The sequence below is a fragment of the Rhipicephalus sanguineus genome, chromosome 1, assembly GCF_013339695.2.
Source record: "Rhipicephalus sanguineus isolate Rsan-2018 chromosome 1, BIME_Rsan_1.4, whole genome shotgun sequence".
NCBI classification, from domain to species: Eukaryota; Metazoa; Arthropoda; class Arachnida; order Ixodida; family Ixodidae; genus Rhipicephalus; species Rhipicephalus sanguineus.
This window is the reverse complement of record NC_051176.1, coordinates 170,137,854-170,155,361: the sequence shown is the minus strand read 5'-3', so window position 1 is coordinate 170,155,361 and position 17,508 is coordinate 170,137,854. Positions and strand designations below refer to the sequence as shown.

General features: G+C 45.8%; 1 protein-coding gene across 1 annotated transcript in view; it reads right to left on the bottom strand.

Annotated features, from left to right (window-relative positions):
- The window catches only part of LOC119402150 (fatty acid CoA ligase Acsl3), a 60,074-nt gene that overhangs the window by 13,914 nt on the left and 28,652 nt on the right, over positions 1 to 17,508 (bottom strand). Inside the window, exons 10-12 of the mRNA XM_037669275.2 lie at positions 12,074 to 12,213; positions 10,447 to 10,619; positions 7,638 to 7,712 (exon numbers count right to left, since the gene is read on the bottom strand). Of these exons, the coding sequence (XP_037525203.1) occupies positions 7,638 to 7,712; positions 10,447 to 10,619; positions 12,074 to 12,213 (388 nt within the window). The remainder of the gene's footprint in view (positions 1 to 7,637; positions 7,713 to 10,446; positions 10,620 to 12,073; positions 12,214 to 17,508) is intronic.

Here is a 17,508-nt window from a genome sequence, read left to right as displayed (position 1 = left end):
TGACGGAGAAGGTGCTGAAGTTCCGTTTTGTCCTTTTTACGACAACAGTACCAGTGGCAATGAGACCAAAAGCTGTGGCTAAGACGTTGTTCCTGAAATTGAGAGGCAAAAGAAAATAATGACGAAATTGATGCTCTGGACAGTGAGGAAGTGAACGAGAACACGAATGTACAAGATCTAGGAGAAAAGCTAATACCTCAGACATGCATGGAGTTCATGAATGCATATACAGGATTCAGTGCATTCAGTGACACCACACTGATGTTGTTTGCCTTGACTCATAGCCGCAATTTTATATATGGGTGGAAATTCAGGCGTAACTGAGGCGGTCGTCCTTATCTAGACCAACAGAAGAGACAGAAAGGAGCTAAAATGGCTGGTGTATGCGAAGAGGCCCGACAGAACCGCTGGTACAGCACAACAGGCACAAGTGCACATTTTGTACCACAGCCGGAAATGAGTTGCGCCAGAGATTCATATTTTTTTTGTACAGTTTATGAAGTGCCCCTCTGTACCACTTGCTTCGAGCCTTTTCGTGCGAGAGATTGGATGAAAGGATTGCAGCTCGGTGCGCTCATGAGACAATGGGACAGGTGTTGTCCCACTTTTTCAAAGGCTCGTCATGGGTCAATGGGACACATACGTCCCACTTTTTGCTCGTAAACTAATGGTCCCATTTTGGTGAAAATTGTTTCATACTATTTCTAAGTACGTTATTATGTGGATATTCCGCAGGCATATTTTTGTTATCGTCTGAAAAATATAGATGAACCCACAAAGGGTTAATGGCCCACTAAAGAGAAAGCCGATTTCATTTCTATTAGTAAATTGTCCCTCTACCAAATAAATAGTCACTCAAACCATTACAAGGGCCTTGGAGAACCAGAAAAAAAATAAGAAAGGACGGGTGGCGACCACCTTGAAGCTCCCACACCAGGTTCCCGTGATATCATATATTTTACAGGCGTCTGCTAAAGGCCGGTTAACGCATTATTGGTAAAGATGAACTACATTGTCGTCTAAAAGATTCAAAGATTGAGCATCGCGAGCTTCAGGTGCATTTACTCAGCCAGGGTGGTCCAAATATTAGGAAACAATACTTAAAAATCCGTGACGTCGCAATGACATGCCGGCCTACAAACTACAGCGCAGAAATAAAAAGAATTTAGTTTTGACGTAAATTTTATCTCCTAACAACCGATAAGTCGTCTCGAAAGTATCGACATTGTAGTGTTTAAGAGAATGTTTGATCAGCATAAACCGGTTAAGTGTTTCTAGCATCCCTGTGCAGTAGCTTGACCCTACAAAACTAATACGTTCTAAACTTTCAGCGTATTGTGAAATAAAGGAAGAACTTGAATGCTTGTCGCGCGGATTGAACGTCGTCTTGCATCTGATGAGTTTAAGGAGTCTTCCTACAAGGGTTTTGCAGATTGTACATATGATACTTTCACTATTCTCATGGCCCGTCCAGCCGAGGCGGTACGTAAAGAAAAAAAAAACGTACTTCACTTCCTCCCAGTGTGAAATCTTCAGAAAGAGCGGAGCTGCGGTTATCACGCGTTTCCCTTGTGATCAACCCACTTCGTCCCCGACCGGGGCAGTTACGTCATCTGTGGGTGTATCTGGGAATCGGAGCGTGACAGCGCGGACACTCATCTGTCGTCAGGCCCATCCCTAGAACAGCTCCGCTAATGAAAATATGACATGCTTGAACCACAAAAGTCTTAGTAATGTTAATGATATGGCTCCTGCATGGAAGCTTTGCTCACGAGATTGAAAAGCGGCCATAAACTTTTTTAAGCACGTCGTACGGCTTGGTCGAGGAAGTTAACCTTCTCAGGTGGCATACCACCTTCGTTGTATTCGTGTTTATCCGCCACAGTCAAATTACAAAGTGGAGTGACTCTAAAAAGACGCTTCTTTCGATTCTTTTCTTTCGTATTAGCAACGCGCTTGATAGATCCCAGCTGATACCAAGTCTTGACAAAATACAATGTTGAACAAGCACAGTGGATAAGACATGTTCGATCCTGATGTCGTTTTCAGTGTTGACTATGCCGCCTCTCCATGTTCCGCCGATGTAAACTAAAGGATAGTTTGCGCACATAGAATGGTGCGCATGCAGTGCATGAATCTCGGAAATTTTTATTACTCTGGCGTCGAGGCTGTCGGCTTAGCACATGTGTAATCTGCATGTCACAGGGTATATTTAACTGGGATCAATCGGGCACATGCGGTTACGAAAGAAAAGAATAATGCCATGACCCTTTGTACAAAGCCTGTTTATATCCAGAATATGGTGAAACCACCCAACCAAAACGATGGTTAATTTGTCAACTGTATGCGTTCGATGTAACGCTCAAGTTATACGACTGCCTTAAGCAAATGCTTCGTCGCTTTTTAGTCTTATTGTGAACAAGGCCCACGTGTGGCAGCCGAAATGTTAACATTTCTAAATCTTTATTCCGACCAACCACTTGCCTTTTCGGTTAATAAATGTTCATTGAACCAATGAAAACTTCAACGTTTAACTCAATTCAGCTATCACGCCCGTACCGTAATTATAGCCGAGACAATGTTGCACGCTGGCCGCTATGGAATTTAGCGAGAATTTAGGCACATAACTTTTGCCAACTAAACCAACTGGTACGCCCTGGACAAATACGCGTTATGGTTGCTTATTGTTTATACTCAATTTAGAAGCAAGTTGCGTCCAGTGCCAAAAGATCAGAAACCAATGAGCGCACAACAACTGCTAATTCAAGGCTGTAAAATTGGCCGTTTTCCGTGTGTGCAACTGGTGACGCTGTAGAAGCGAAGTGTCATCGCCGTAATTATACAGCGATGAGACTTTGGTATACAGACTTTCGGTGTGACATCAGTGCCACATTAAAAGACCACCTATGCGGTTTTTATGATTTAGTTGCAATCACTGGCTCGGTTGTTAAAGGCATACTCGTCTTGTATGGCAAGTAGCAATAACCTCAACAATCAAACCCACATATCTCGAACTCGCAAAAAAAAGGAAGTAATTCGATATATTGTATAATTCGATAGCAAACGTTTGAAGAATTTACCGTATTTTCGATGCGAATTTCGGAGCGCAAGTTGTCTTCACGGCACTGCTTTGCGATAATGCAAGAAAGGCAACAATATGCGGGGCATTTTTTTCCCCCGCGGCTTGTAATTGGGGGCACGGGTTATATGCAAGGGCGGGTTATACGCGAGAAAATACATGATCGATGTAAACAACTCAACATCTTCACATGCCGCTGTGCGTAATCGTCAGGCGCCAGAAGCCTCTAGTACGCCTTGGCCGTAAAGTCGGCCTTGTTCTTCAATATCTTACTCAGCGTGCTTCTTGAGACGCTGCACGCAGCGGCGACGTCCGACTTCTTTTCTCTACGTTTGACGGTGTTGATCACCGCCGGATTTGCGGAGAACGGCAGGTTCTTCCGCTACACGGCGGCAGTCATTGCGTCCACAAAGGGGGCGGAGAAGCAGGGGCGTAGCCAAGGGGGGGGGGGGGGGGGGGTTGGGGGGGTTCAAACCCCCCCGAAATTTTTCAGTTTTGCTTGCGTATATATACACGTGCACATACAAACGCACGCACGAACATACATAAGGCATGGTTGAACCCCCTCCCGAAAAAAATTTCTGGCTACGCCCCTGCGGAGAAGCGAACGCGACAGGCCGACGGGCGCGACGACGAGGAATCACCGGAAAAAGCACGTGAATCCGCGCGGCGCCCCCCTAATCACATCGATCGCGTTCCCAAATACACGCAGGAATGTCCCCTTCATGTCAGGGAAAGCGAACTTCATGGGGCGTTCCGCAGTACTCGATGTTCGATGTATCAAGTTTTCCGGCTATTTTTGTTCGATGCAGCCGTAGATTTTTTTTTTCTATGCATTGACGTTAAGCATCGTCGAGTTCGAAAACAGTTTGATATAAAGGATAATTAGATTTACCAGAGTTCGATATACAGTTGAAACTCGATTTAACGGAGTGACGACCACGCTCGATTTATTCCGTTAAATGGGGAAGTTCGTAAAATCGAGAAAATAATTTTTCGGTCCTTCGAATTCTATAATTGTAACTTAGCGACACCCGAAAGCTAACGCGGCATTTTATTTCTTACTAACACTCGCATGCGCGTGTGAAAAGCCCGCGAGTGCAACCCGGACATGGAGCCTTCCACGTCGCCTGAACATGAAGCCTCCCATGTCAGGGCAATACAGGCGAGGTAAGCGGTCACGTGAAGCTACGACAAGCTGCTCATATGCAAAGACAGGGAGAACGAATGCAGTGACTGTGCGAGCAGGCAGAGCATGAAAGTTGCAAGTAGTCGATCCGTGCTATCTGCCGCATAAACCATTGAATAACGAAAGCAACCACCGTGTTCCTGTGGGAGTATTTACAATGACAACAAGCCACCATGAGTACGTCAAAGACTCCGGCGATTTCTTGACCATGTCAAAGTAATGGTGCTTTTATCTTCCTGAGACGCTCCTGTCACGGGCCCAATAGCAGATATAATCGGCAAATTGGAGAATAATTTTAAATAAGGAAAAAAGCGCAACACCGAAACCCAAACCCAACCGAGCATACTGTCTTCGCGTGACGTATAAGTCGTCAAAAACCGGAAATCATGCAAGGCATGCCGGTCCCGCCAACGCGTAGTATGAAAGCTGCGAAAGCGGCGAAGAGTAGACACTAGTGATGCATAACTATGATGGTAGTATCGATACTACCGATAGCTGAGTCACTATTGAAGTATCGATGGTAAAAAATACTATCGATAGCGCTATCGATAGTAAAACATTCGATGGTACTATCGATAGTACAAAATGAACAGCACGAACTCATTGCAGAATAAACTTGGTTTCGCGCGCGCGTGGTACATAATGGAGCCGGAGGAGAAGGCTGAAGGGCAAGAAAGTTGACATGACTATGTTCTTCACGAGAGTGCTTCGCTGACACAGGATCATAAAGTCAAACTATTCAGCTGTAGCGGAAAGGAAGGCGTTACATGTAGTGGAACTGCTCGGCTTCAAATTTATATTGCATTTTATGATTTCAAAATTGAAACAAATATCATGAATTAAGCTTGTCAATTGTAAAGTGTAACTGGTTGCTTTTGGATGTGAATTGATTGATTTATTGATGGACATATTCCGCCATTTTTACTGCGGAAATAATTTATTTCTTTCGCCAAGAATCGCTCATAAATTAAGCGAAGCTGATGGTAGGCTATCACAAATATTTTGAATAAAAATAGCGCGAAAAAACGTAGGACGAGACGAAGCAGGCTACAGCACAGGCGTTTGTGCGCTTTTGCTGCTGCTAATGTGCCTGTGCTGTAGCCTTCGTCGTCTCGTCCTACGTTTTTTCGCGCTATTTCATTCATCATGAATTAGCAACTCGCTCAACAATCTTTTCTCCTAACAAATATTTTGGCAATATGGCCGGCCCGCAACAGCATCATTATTCACACCACTATCGATTGTATTGTCACGTGGCTGTCACGGTGAATAATGCTGTGAAATACGGAGCTCATTATTTGGGCGATCTTGTGCCCAGAAAATAAAAACTCAAAATAGAAGCGATACAGGCTGCGTACTGATAGTCGCGAGAAAAGTCGTCGGCCGTCGAGTGATCTGATCATCGATGGAAAGCGTCGTCTTTTATACATCAGTCAACGAACCTGCCAGCGTTATCGCTGGTGCTCGCGTAAGCTCCCGAATAAACTTGACTATTTGCGTCCGGTGCGTAATCTTAACAGAATGACCTCAAACAATCGTGAAGCTTCTCAAACATCACGGCGCAGTCTGCGTCTAACGTTGCTAACAGTCTTGCTAACCAGGGGCGTAGCCAGAAATTTTTTTCGGGGGGGGTTCAACCATACTTTATGTATGTTCGTGCGTGCGTTTGTATGTGTGCGTGTATATATACGCAAGCAAAACTGAAAAATTTCGGGGGGGGTTTGAACCCCCCCCCAACCCCCCCCCCCCCCTGGCTACGCCCCTGTTGCTAACAGTGGGTGAAACGCGAATTCATCAAAACAAAGCAATAAGCACGCGTGGAAGTAATATCGCTAGTAATATTAACCATGCTACTACCGATTGCACTATCAAGAGTTTGTCGATAGTAGTATTATCGATAGTTTGTCTACACTATCGATAGTTTAACAAAAACTATCGATGCTATCGATAGTCAATTTACCGATAGTTCTGCATCACTAGTAGACACTCAGGGGAAAGGAGACTCTGTCGCAAATATATGTTGTGTGTGACTGAACGTGCCACGTGCACAAGCTCCTCGGAGCTGTCGGAAAATCACAGCTGCGATTCCGACGCATTTGGAGGCCAACTAAAATCGCCATTCCTCTTCGATGAAGTGGAACCAGTGGAAGTTTAGTTCTTTGCTTGCCTGGTTGCGCATTTCACCGCCAGATGGTGCCACCTGTCCAGGCGGCTCAAGTGGCTCAAGTTTGTGGACTAACTAAAGCTTCTTAATATTGCTATGGGAAGAGTGCATAAGTTTGGCAATAGCGGCGTTCAACATCGCGTACGAGCCACCTTTCACACGACGCGCACGTTACGGAAAGTGTTTCCTTGTGCATTCTTTAGCCAGTACGATATTGCCGTACTTTCGGTAATGCGGTAAACCCGCATTGCTAGCTAAAACACTCTAATATAAAGACGCGGGGTAATCGTTAGGTGCGAATATTTCGTGACTGCCAACGGGGAATCGTGTGCACCCCACAACGCAACACCATGCACTTGCCACCAATCGCACGCACTACCACAAGGAACTGAAATTCGCACACCCAGCCAACGAAGCGCTGGTCAAACACACACGATTGTTGCCTTGCGAATAGCAGGCGCTGTAGTGGCCCCTCGGTTCTGTCACTTCCGCTTTGCCAAAAATGACGTCACGCACGCAATGTTGCCAATAATTCTGGGAAGCGAGATGAGGAGAGCCGGGGCAACCAATAAATTCCCTTTGTAATGAATCCGTGTATTTCTCCAGCTTGTAATTTGACATAAATAACGGGAACGTGAAAAGGAACGTACACAGCGAATTTTATTTAGATCCATTGACCTCGAAAAATCGCCGGAGTTGGCCTTTAAGTCCGTGCACGGGCGCGGCTTGTGCAACCTCGTCAAAGGCAGTGTTTCGCATTTATTTCGCACGCTATGTTAAGTTGCTGCTAGGGTCGTGACTTGGACGGCTAGATGTTTTAATGTTTTAATGCGATAGCGTTACAGCGCGCGCCCGAAGAGGAACACTTCTGTGTCAAAATTAGAAAGAAATTACTGCATTTTTGACTTACTTATTCCCGGAAAAACATGATTAAAACGGGTTTAATGCCATGACAGCTGTGCTAAGTTGAGTTGATGAAAACTGAACCCTATGGGTACCTGCTAGGGAATGGAAATGTGTTCGTTAGATCGGGAAATTCGTAGCCAGGTTTCGTTAGATCGAGTTTTAACTGTAGTCGGGTTTGACAGTATTAACTTGTTCAACAAACACCTCAAGCATGACTAAATCTCCAAATTTAATGACCGTGTTTCATTTCTCTCTGCAATTAAGTGACACAATGGGAAGTCAACAAATATGTTGCTCACCTTCTTCCCAGTCAACAAGCTTTATCTGCACACCGTTCAATGGAGGCCCAGCCACGCCAACAGTGAGGTCCCATTCTGGAAAACAGAAAGCATGCCATTCTTATACCTGTCTTTGAAACCAAATAGATGCCATCTTAATAAATAAATAAATAAATAAATAAATAAATAAATAAATAAATAAATAAATAAATAAATATCGTAGGCGGAGCGCCATTCAAACTTCCCACGGAGCCCATCGCAACAAAATCGTTTTGATATCCACGCCCTGCGCTAGTTGAATTTTGTCAAGAAAATCCTATCCTAAAGCCGTGACTGTCACTCGGTGTAAAGAAGCCACGCGTGCGCGTTGCCACGTTCCGCTCTGTCAGGCTCGACAGTGGAGCGGCGGCTGCGTTAAGTTGCCGCTGCGGGCGTAAGCGCTGTGCGCGTGCTAGCGTTCATTATTAGCCTCTGTGCGCTACTTCTTAGCGTGTAATGATCTCAGCGAAGCGGGCAGTAAATGCTGAGCGACGTATGTCGACCGTGTAGATAAACGTGGTTCAGCCTGGTAAATATGGCACGGGTGAACAGTGCGGTGCTTTAGTGTTCTTGCCTTTAGCACTATACAGAGGCTCGCGATAGCATTGCGAGTATACATAGTCGTTTTGCATACTGCTGTAGAAGTGTTTTTGTCACCAATGTCGTTATATTTTTTCGCGGGTCCTAGCTGACAAACATGAACTCATGCAACAAAGTTCCAAACTGCCAGAGTGTGCATGGACCTACCATTAAGTTGGCTGCTCATGGAAGATATTTCAACGTACTTCACATACGATCGCACTATCAACTTTTAGTACATCTTAATGAATTCCTGTGTTTTACTTAACAAAACTACGATATCATTATAAGGCAATCCGTGTGGTGGAGAATCCCCGATTAGTTTTGGCCACCTGTGATTCCTTAATGCGCACCTAAATGCCAGCACACGACCGTTTTGGCATTTTCTGCCATCGAAATGTGGCTGCCATGGCCGGAAAATAAACCCACACCTTTTATTGCGATAGCAATTATATGGACAGTCTCGGCTGGAAAATGTCCGTTCCCGTCGCCGCCATTCACCGTATATGTATAAGTATGTATATATATATATATATATATATATATATATATATATATACACAGAAAGGCCACAAAGAAAAATATTTAAGAAATTATTTCCGACGCGCGGAATCGAACAGGCGACCTCTCGCTTTGCAGCCCGGCGCGTTAGACGTTAGGCCACGACAGCACCGTCTCTCAGCCTGCTAACGGCGAGCTATTTATATATACCATGTAATTCATCATGCTTTCTTAGTGGCCACATAGATGGCGCGACGTGCGCGCGTGTTGCGCGCTTTAAAGATCGTCGCCCCGCCCCTGCGAACGCCGTTGCTGTTCGCTCTACAGGGCGTCGTCGCTTTCGTGCGCTTATCTCAAGGAAAGAAGGGGCGGCCGGTGACGTGCTTCGCTTCTCTCGCTGCAGCGGCCGCGTTTGCGAAAGGAGCGCGCTGTTCGAACAGAAATAAGTAACAACTGTGACAATTAGTTCGGGCTCCTCTTGTGTGTACCTGTTCGTTTGTTTCGTGCGTCCTGCTTTATGTTTGAGCAGTGCGCTTCAAGTGTCGAGCTGTGACGCATTAGTTCGCGCTCGTCCTGTGTGCGTTCTTTTCGTGCGTCCTTTGGGCTCGACCGACGAGCTGGCAATTTCGAGCTGCTTTCCGTTCTTCGCGTTACATTACAATTTATTGCTATCGCAATCATTGCTTCGCCGTTGCGGCGAAACTGTGACTTTTTTTCTTTTTTTCTTCTTTTTTTTAGCAGCGCAACGCCTTACCTTCTAGGCTACCACGGTGTGCCTAACTTGCACAACTAATCTAGAGCTCCAATATAGAGTGATTTGATGCGTCAAGCCATGCCCCCTTCAAACTGCACCTAACACATGCGTTACACCCAGTATACACGACAACAGTCTAGTACGTATACGTTCGCAAATGCTTCGTTAGCGCCGTTCGATGAACGCAATAAAAAAATTCGTTGTTAATATAACGTCTCGCACAACATAGCCCCACGCGGGTTAACGACGCTGCAGCAACTATAGTTACAAGAGATATAAAAAGAAAGGCAAATGGCAACCTCACTTGAATGAGCTTAAGTCACTCGAAGCCATCGATCATTATTGATCGAGCTCTTAAGATAATTATTGCGTGAGAGTATCTCAAGGTCCTCATTTAAACATTCATTCAACCGGCGAGTTAAATACTCTCATTTACACTGATGACTCCTCAACGAGAAATTCATCTGCGATAAGCATCTCGGCTCCCGCTGCCAGAACAAGAATATTAGTGGCGCTCAGACACACGGCGTCTAGTACCGCCACTCTTGCACTGAGTTGAGCTTTCTCTTGCGTTTTGCACAACAAGTTGACCCATGGCCTTTAGCAACTCAGTTGCAGCCTTTCTCTCCATGAACTCGCCGCAACAATAAGTTACGCTTGTTCAGAATTCCAAGTATGTACACAACAAGGCATATAGATTGTATCCCCGTAGACTGAATCCTTAAATAAATAAAAGAAGCAAATGTAATGTTACGGGGCACACGAAAGCAGAAAATGCGGACAACATTTTCATGGTTTCGGTATGACATTAAAGATAGCGCGCGTAACACCAACAGGAAGGCGTGCCGCCTTCACGTGTGTTGATATTCGTGATAAACATCGCCAGATTACATACTACTGCGTTTCAAGAGTGAAGAGACGTTACGTCACGCGGTCAGAGAAAGCGGAGGCCCGTACGGTCTTGCAGCGTAGCTCCTGCCGTGGTCTCGGTGAGGCCGTAGCCCTGGACCACGGGACAGTCGAGGCAATTGGTGAGGAACTCCTGCGTGTCATCGGACAGTGGGGCCGAACCGGACATGATGGCCTTCAGATGACCACCGAAGATCTGCTTGGAGCCCCGGAACACGATTCTGCAGCCGCACGAGCCGATCGTCCACCGTGGTTGCCTTAGTACTGACTCGCATCGTTCGTTTTATGAACGCGAATTGGTTATTTCCTTCGCCGGATGGCGCGTCTTAGCACCGCCATCCACCTCACGCATAATTACTACGTAATAATAAGAAAGCAAGACGCGAACCATCATATATTCCCACGCTAGTAAAATTACTACACGGTGCACGTGATTTGAGACCACTAATCTGACGCTAGTGGGTAGAGCGACCGAGCTAACTCACATTGCATGTTTTTAGCCGAAATAGGCATTTAACTGTGCCTTTAGTGGGACCTTGTTCGCGCAGAAAATAAGCCAATTTGAAAGCAAAACTCAGTAATTTGGTTTCGATAAGGGACAAGCCTTCATTGTAGAATGGATGACCAGCCTTAGCCGGGAATGCCCTTCGGCTTCAACCTATTTGACGTGCGCGTTTTCTCTATATGCGCATAAAACAATTCACACACTGAAGGATTACGGCTTTTCGTCAGCGTAGTGCATAACGTAGAAACAACTCCGCAAAAAAGTGCAGCGATTCGGACGTGCGCTCAAGGTGCGCCTTTTATTTTAATTTTCTACTTCACCATGCAAAGCATTTCATGTTCATAATCGAAACTCTGTGCATTGCATTCAAAGTGAATAAACCGTAACGAGCAGCCAAACTGTGCTTCTTCAAGCGTTGCCGAAAATCGCATTTGGTGTTTATACTAAACAATAGTTTCCTTTCCCAGTCCAGCCGGCTTCGCGTCTTAAATGTGCTCAGTAAAATGTGGTGCTCACATTAACATTTATGTCACGCAGTGGTAAGAGCGACTAGCACATTTGAGACAATGAGATCGCCTACATCCGCTAAACCTTTGCCTGGTAAGATTAAACGAATCGCATAAGCTTTGTACAAGGCTTCTTCATACTTTAAACGTTAGGAAAATGTGGCACATGATGTTGAAGACTGATAAGCACACTGCAAGGGTTAATTTCTGTCTGATAATGCGTATGCATTCATGGGTAACACTTACGGCAATATGCTGAAAGTGCCTAAGTATTTGCGTGTCCATCATGAGCATGTACAGAATTGTTCACACATGACACTTGATTTACACACATCTATTTTCCATCAAAACACTGCCAGTAATTTGCTAAAGCCCACAAACCAGGCTTTTCTCACAAAGGCCACCCAGGATGCTCACAAAGACGGCAGTTAATACGCAAGAGTTTCAACAACAGCTTCCTAATTTCTTCCTCCTATGCACATTCCGACGGTCGCGTCTCGAGCTACTTCATTTTAGACATTATGACCCGAATTCACAAAAACCTTTTGCGCTAGAATTGTGCAGAAGTGTGCTTCGTCAGTGGTCGGCCGCCGTGTTTACTGAGAAACTGGCGACCACGTCAGTCCCTTCCTCAAACAGTCATTTCAGCATGCATAGAGCGTACCGGTTCAAAATGGGCGTAGTGAAGCCTTTCTTCCTCCAGTAAGACTTGTAGGGTAATGCGAAGGCAAATAGCTCTTGCACCACGGGGCCCTTTTGTGACAAAGTTTGCTCAATGGCCTTGCGAATACGATTCAGCAGCAGCTGCGAAGAATGTGGTAGCCAGTACGTCAAGCTGACCAGGCCCCATTAAAACTGCACGTTGTTACACGATCTCCAAGGAACGTTAAGCCACAACAATTTTTTAACTCTCTTCGTTAAAGGAGTACTGACACGAATTTTAAAAATTTTCTGATTGTTGCTCTAAATAAAAATAGTGGAGTCGAGAAACCTAAAACGAGTATTGTGGTGCCTGGGAATGCATCGTATATATTTTAATTACCGCTACCTTAAAGAGGCACTTCCGGTTTCGATATCGAGGGGGTGGCTTCTCAGTGACGTTTCATAGCAGTGTGACGTCACGGGGATACAGAAACTCGCGAAGTACTAGCGGCAAATCCGTCATCGGCTCGTGGTGCACGTAAACAACGACGAGTGAACTGTCGTCCAGTGACCCTGACAGTGATTTCTACGATTTAGGCTGCATGCAGGACGCAGAACTCGCAAACTCAGGGGAACTGTCTTGACTCGTCGGGATAATGTCCATTGCAGTGGGCTGGCTTGCAGATGCTCAGCGACGAAAACTTCAAAGTCAAATTAAAATATTTTATACGTGTTCTCCGACTACGGTGTGTGGACAGCGTTGACACTGCATACCAAGGAAACGAAAAATGTCCCTTTTGCGATGTCTCAAAATCGTGTCAGTACTCCTTTAATGGAGGAGTTGGAACAAATTGAACTGCACTTTTACCATGCCGCAAGTGGACAAGCATCACTGCCGGCGGACGGAATTAATGCATAGCATACACCGTAATTTTTCCAGTGGACACTGTCCCCGTTTGCTTAGGCTAGCCTCCGCAAGAGGCTGGCCGACATTCTCCCTCGCGTTATCCCATGTACCGAAGAGCAGGAACCACGTCCCGTTCAGGTGATCAGGTCCGCCTAAGCTTTGTTTTCTTCTCTTACTACCGTGTTTCGCGGCGCATCTTTAGTTGCGATATTGTGCGTTTCACCTTGGATGATTAAACGAAGCCATGTGCAGTGGTCGGCGACATTGAAAGCAGAAAGAGTTGCGCAAGGCATTCATGCGTGTCTCTTACTCCCACTCGAAGCGCGCCTGCATCGAATGGAAGGGTGGCGCGCGGCCTTCTGCTTGAAATTTAGTCTGTTCACGCCATGTAGCCACACTGCAGAAACGATCTCCACCGAGTGATTTCAGCGCGCTTGTTTGTTTGCTGTGCCCAAACCTTCGGATGGGCACCCTAACGTCTGTTTTTGGTCTCCAAGCTTTTCCTCTTGCTCTCACGCTTTTCCACGCGTGTCTGTGACAATCTCCTCTTTCTTACCTTATTTCTGATATATGCAGGGTGTTTTACGTGACTACAAAATCAAACATTTTTTTAAGTGGTTAACCGCAACTGAATGAAACCAAGGGCATATGATTTTCCGTCATGTGGCGCTCGTTAGACTATTTTTATATTGCGCTTAAGTGGTTAATTAGCAAAGATCAATTATCCGAAATTGTTTATGTTTCCTTGGGGGTCGAGTGCGTTTCGTTACGTTGTAGAAGGCATGACCAGCACTTGTTAGCTCCCCCCTCCCCTCATTTGCACTGCTTCCAGCTTTTCCTTCGTCACCTTTCCGACATCCCTTCAAATGAGCAGCCACTTTTCCAATGATTCAATGAATCCAACCTACCTAGCTTGCTCAGCATGCCTAAATATATTTTCTTCTCTTTTACGCTGCTGAAAGTTCCTTCTTAATGGATGGATGAAGTAGCGGCCTCACAAAACGCGATGTTTTCTTGCCACGACATTGCGCATGACAAGCAAGAACGTTTGTGGGAACCTCCCACCAGATGTTTTCCTGCTGTTAAGCTTTTAGTTTGCGTCACGCATCATACGATACAAGTGTGACGCACCGTATTACAAGAAGAACGCACTCATTTAATTTATTTATGGTCGGTTTAGTTTATGAAACATTACCACATCATCCATTCAAAGCAAAAGCGGGGCTATGTAGAAATGCTGCAGTAGACGGCTGTGTATTAGATCATTTGTCCGAGTTTTTGTTTATGTAGCATAAGTACTGGGCTGTCTTTGCGTGGATCTATTTCACTACGATGGCCGGGAGTTTTGCAGTTATGGTTGACTTACTCCTTTTTTTATATATTTTGAAATCCGAGAGCTTCGCCACACCACAACTAATGCACCAAAGAGTTCGTGTGCACAAGTGCTTCCTTTGCATGGGCTGCCACAAAAAGTGGACAGTGACAACAGACCGCCCTTCAGTAACGCGAGTTTAAACATTTTTTAAGGAAGCTATACATTGTGCATTTCACGTCAAGCCCGTACCACCCACGTTCTAACGGCTTGACAGAAAGAGGTGTTCAGGAGGCAAATGAGCTGATAAAAAAAGTGCTGCCTCTGAATAAGACAGACGCGGACCCTGCTGCCTTTACCAAAAAAGCACCTGTAACCGAAAGCAGTACCCAGCAAGGATGTTCTCGACCGCCTTCAGGTGATATGGCGTCAGCGAAACCAGAAACCGTGCGCCCGCTGATGCCAGGACATGTAACGACGTACGACACGAGAACCGGGAGTCCAGCTATTGTACTAAGGCCAGCCGAGACGTCAAGGTCTATGATTGTGAAGACCGAAAACGGCCGTGAAGTGCGTCGCCTACGAGAGCACCTGCGGGAGGCAGCGCCTGAACCAGGGCCAGAATCAACTTCACTGCGGGCTCACGAAGACAACGGCCTCCATACGGAATAACAGCAGCTACGCCGAAGTACAAGACCACGCCGCGAAGCCTGTCGATACCCATTGTCAGATCAAACTTCTAGATTGTATCAAGATTAAAGGGGAGATGTGGCCAGTTTGCGCTATCATCCTAATACCCCCCAAGCCACTAACGTGACGTTCACGACATTGACTTCCTAATGCATTTATATCGCTCGCTTCCACGAATACCGGACGGCCAGCCTGCCTACAGAAAAAAAAAAGACTTTTTTTTATAATCTCTTAAGTTCGGAGAATCTCGTAGCTACATAGGCCGATATTTTTCACCTTCTCTCGGTTAACATTTTCTCGTGCTGAATTAAAGTTGAGCGATGAAAAAATAAGTTAGCTGTAATGCGTGGAAATGTTTCACTATGTCATATAAAAATTCCGTTAAAATAAAGAGCCGGGAGCACCCTCTAACTGCCCTTATTTGAACACACGCAGAAACCACTTAGCTAAAACTGCCTATTTTTTCTGTTAGCTTTCGTTACGCCATTTGTGAAAATTCCTTACTGACTTCTTGCGCAACTGCTTAATCTCATCGTCGAGTTAAATATAACTTTATAAAGCACCATGCGAAGTTGTTATCAGTCGAGTTTATATTTTCTAGATATTTACGTACATTCCAAAGTTGTGACTCGAAACGCGAATTAGAGTGTGAATTTAAGAACGCGTGACGCTTCCATGCGATTGAAGCAAAGAAAAACTACCCAGTGGCTTACTAGTTGACCATAAAATGTGACAAGGCGGCGGTTTAGCTGTAGGTTGCTGCTACTCCAGCAAGCGCCAGCGTGACGCTGTATACAGCCAAAGCCGGGCGCAACGGCTGCACCGGCTTCGGGCGAAGAAGATACGACGTACTTCGAAGACCCTTTTGAGAGCCCTGTCGTCCCGCGCGCAAGACGCTAGCTATAGCGCCAAGTCCGCAACAGTCAAAGCAGACAACTGTCGAAGTTTGTACGTATTCATCATAGGAAAAAAAAAGAGCACGAAATCAAGGACAAAGACTGGACACCGTGTTGCGTTTCTTTTACTCCCCGGACTTAGTCTTGGTTCTGCGTTCTCTTTTTTTAAAAAACATAAGCCTGCCCGTTACTCGGGTTTTGCGCCGGAACATTGAAGCCTAGAAAAAATAACTCGGAAGGAAAAGCGTAGCTAGCTGACAACGATTGTATATTATGTCTTCTAACATGATGTAAATTTTGATGTGTATGCTTAGGCAATTGTGCGATCAGTTAGTAATTTGTAATTAATGCTTATTGATGCTGTAATCAATGCTAACATTAATATTCAGCAATTTGTGTGAGGTGGTGGCTAACTAAAACAAAATGCTGTCCGTCCTCTCGCCATGTCTCATTGTCCACTTTGAACGTTGCATGGCTAAGCTAGCTGGGACACGATGTATAACCACGTCTGCTTGCGAAGTGCAGTTTTAGAAATTCTAGGCTAAACACAATGTCCGTATTTTATCCCTTGGCCACACACACACACACACACACACACACACACACACACACACACACACACACACACACACACACACCACACACACACACACACACACACACACACACACACACACACACACACACACACACCACACACACACACAACACACACACACACCACACACACACACACACACACACACACACACACACACACACACACACACACACACACACACACACACACACACACACACACACACAACGCGCGCGCGCGCGTTAGAACGCGTTAAAACAGTGCGTCTGTTATAGACTGGGTAGGTCAAATTTACGCACAGGCCAATGGCTTGTTTGAATTTAGCCTGATATTTTTAATAGCAAAGCTGTTTAAGCCAGCCGTAAAAGTTTTGGTGTGCACAAACCATAGGCGGAGAGTGCGGGGGGGGCTGAGGGGCTTGGGCCCCCCCGGACTGCCTCATGGGGGGCAGAGCCCCCCCTGGCGCGGGCCCAGGGTATTTTTAAGAGCTTGGCTTAGGTCCCCGGGTCGTCCTGTCTGGCACCTACTTCACAGGAGGCTGTTTATGCCCGCTTCTTTTTCATTTCAGCCATTTAAAGTTCGGCACATGGGCCAGTGACAAGTCAAACATTCAATGGAAAAATGCCCCTCAAACGGATTTTTACGTGCAGAATATGTTGTGCTGATGAACAAGTGAAGCGACGACTTAAGCTATGACAAATTAGAAAATTCACCGGCGATTACGATACTGCCTAATTCGCTGAGCGCAGCCTTGTGTTCGGGCAACGCCAGCTGTTTGAAGTTTTGACTAGCCGCAGTTGTGGCAATGTAACATTCGTTACATATTGCCACAGAAGCTACCAGCGCTCGAGTGCTACGCATACTATATACTCTGTGCATTGCAGCTGTCGCGAACCAAGTGAAACGCCCACAGCCCCGTTACGACAAGCGAAGCGAGCCGCAGTGCACGTGCCGCAGGCACCTACTATGCGCACGAGCTCTGACCGAGGGGCCAGCGCGTGCGACAGAGGAAGAAAGCGAGGTTAGAGGCCAGTATCTCGTGATATCGACAGACTCCGCGTTCCCTCTCTTT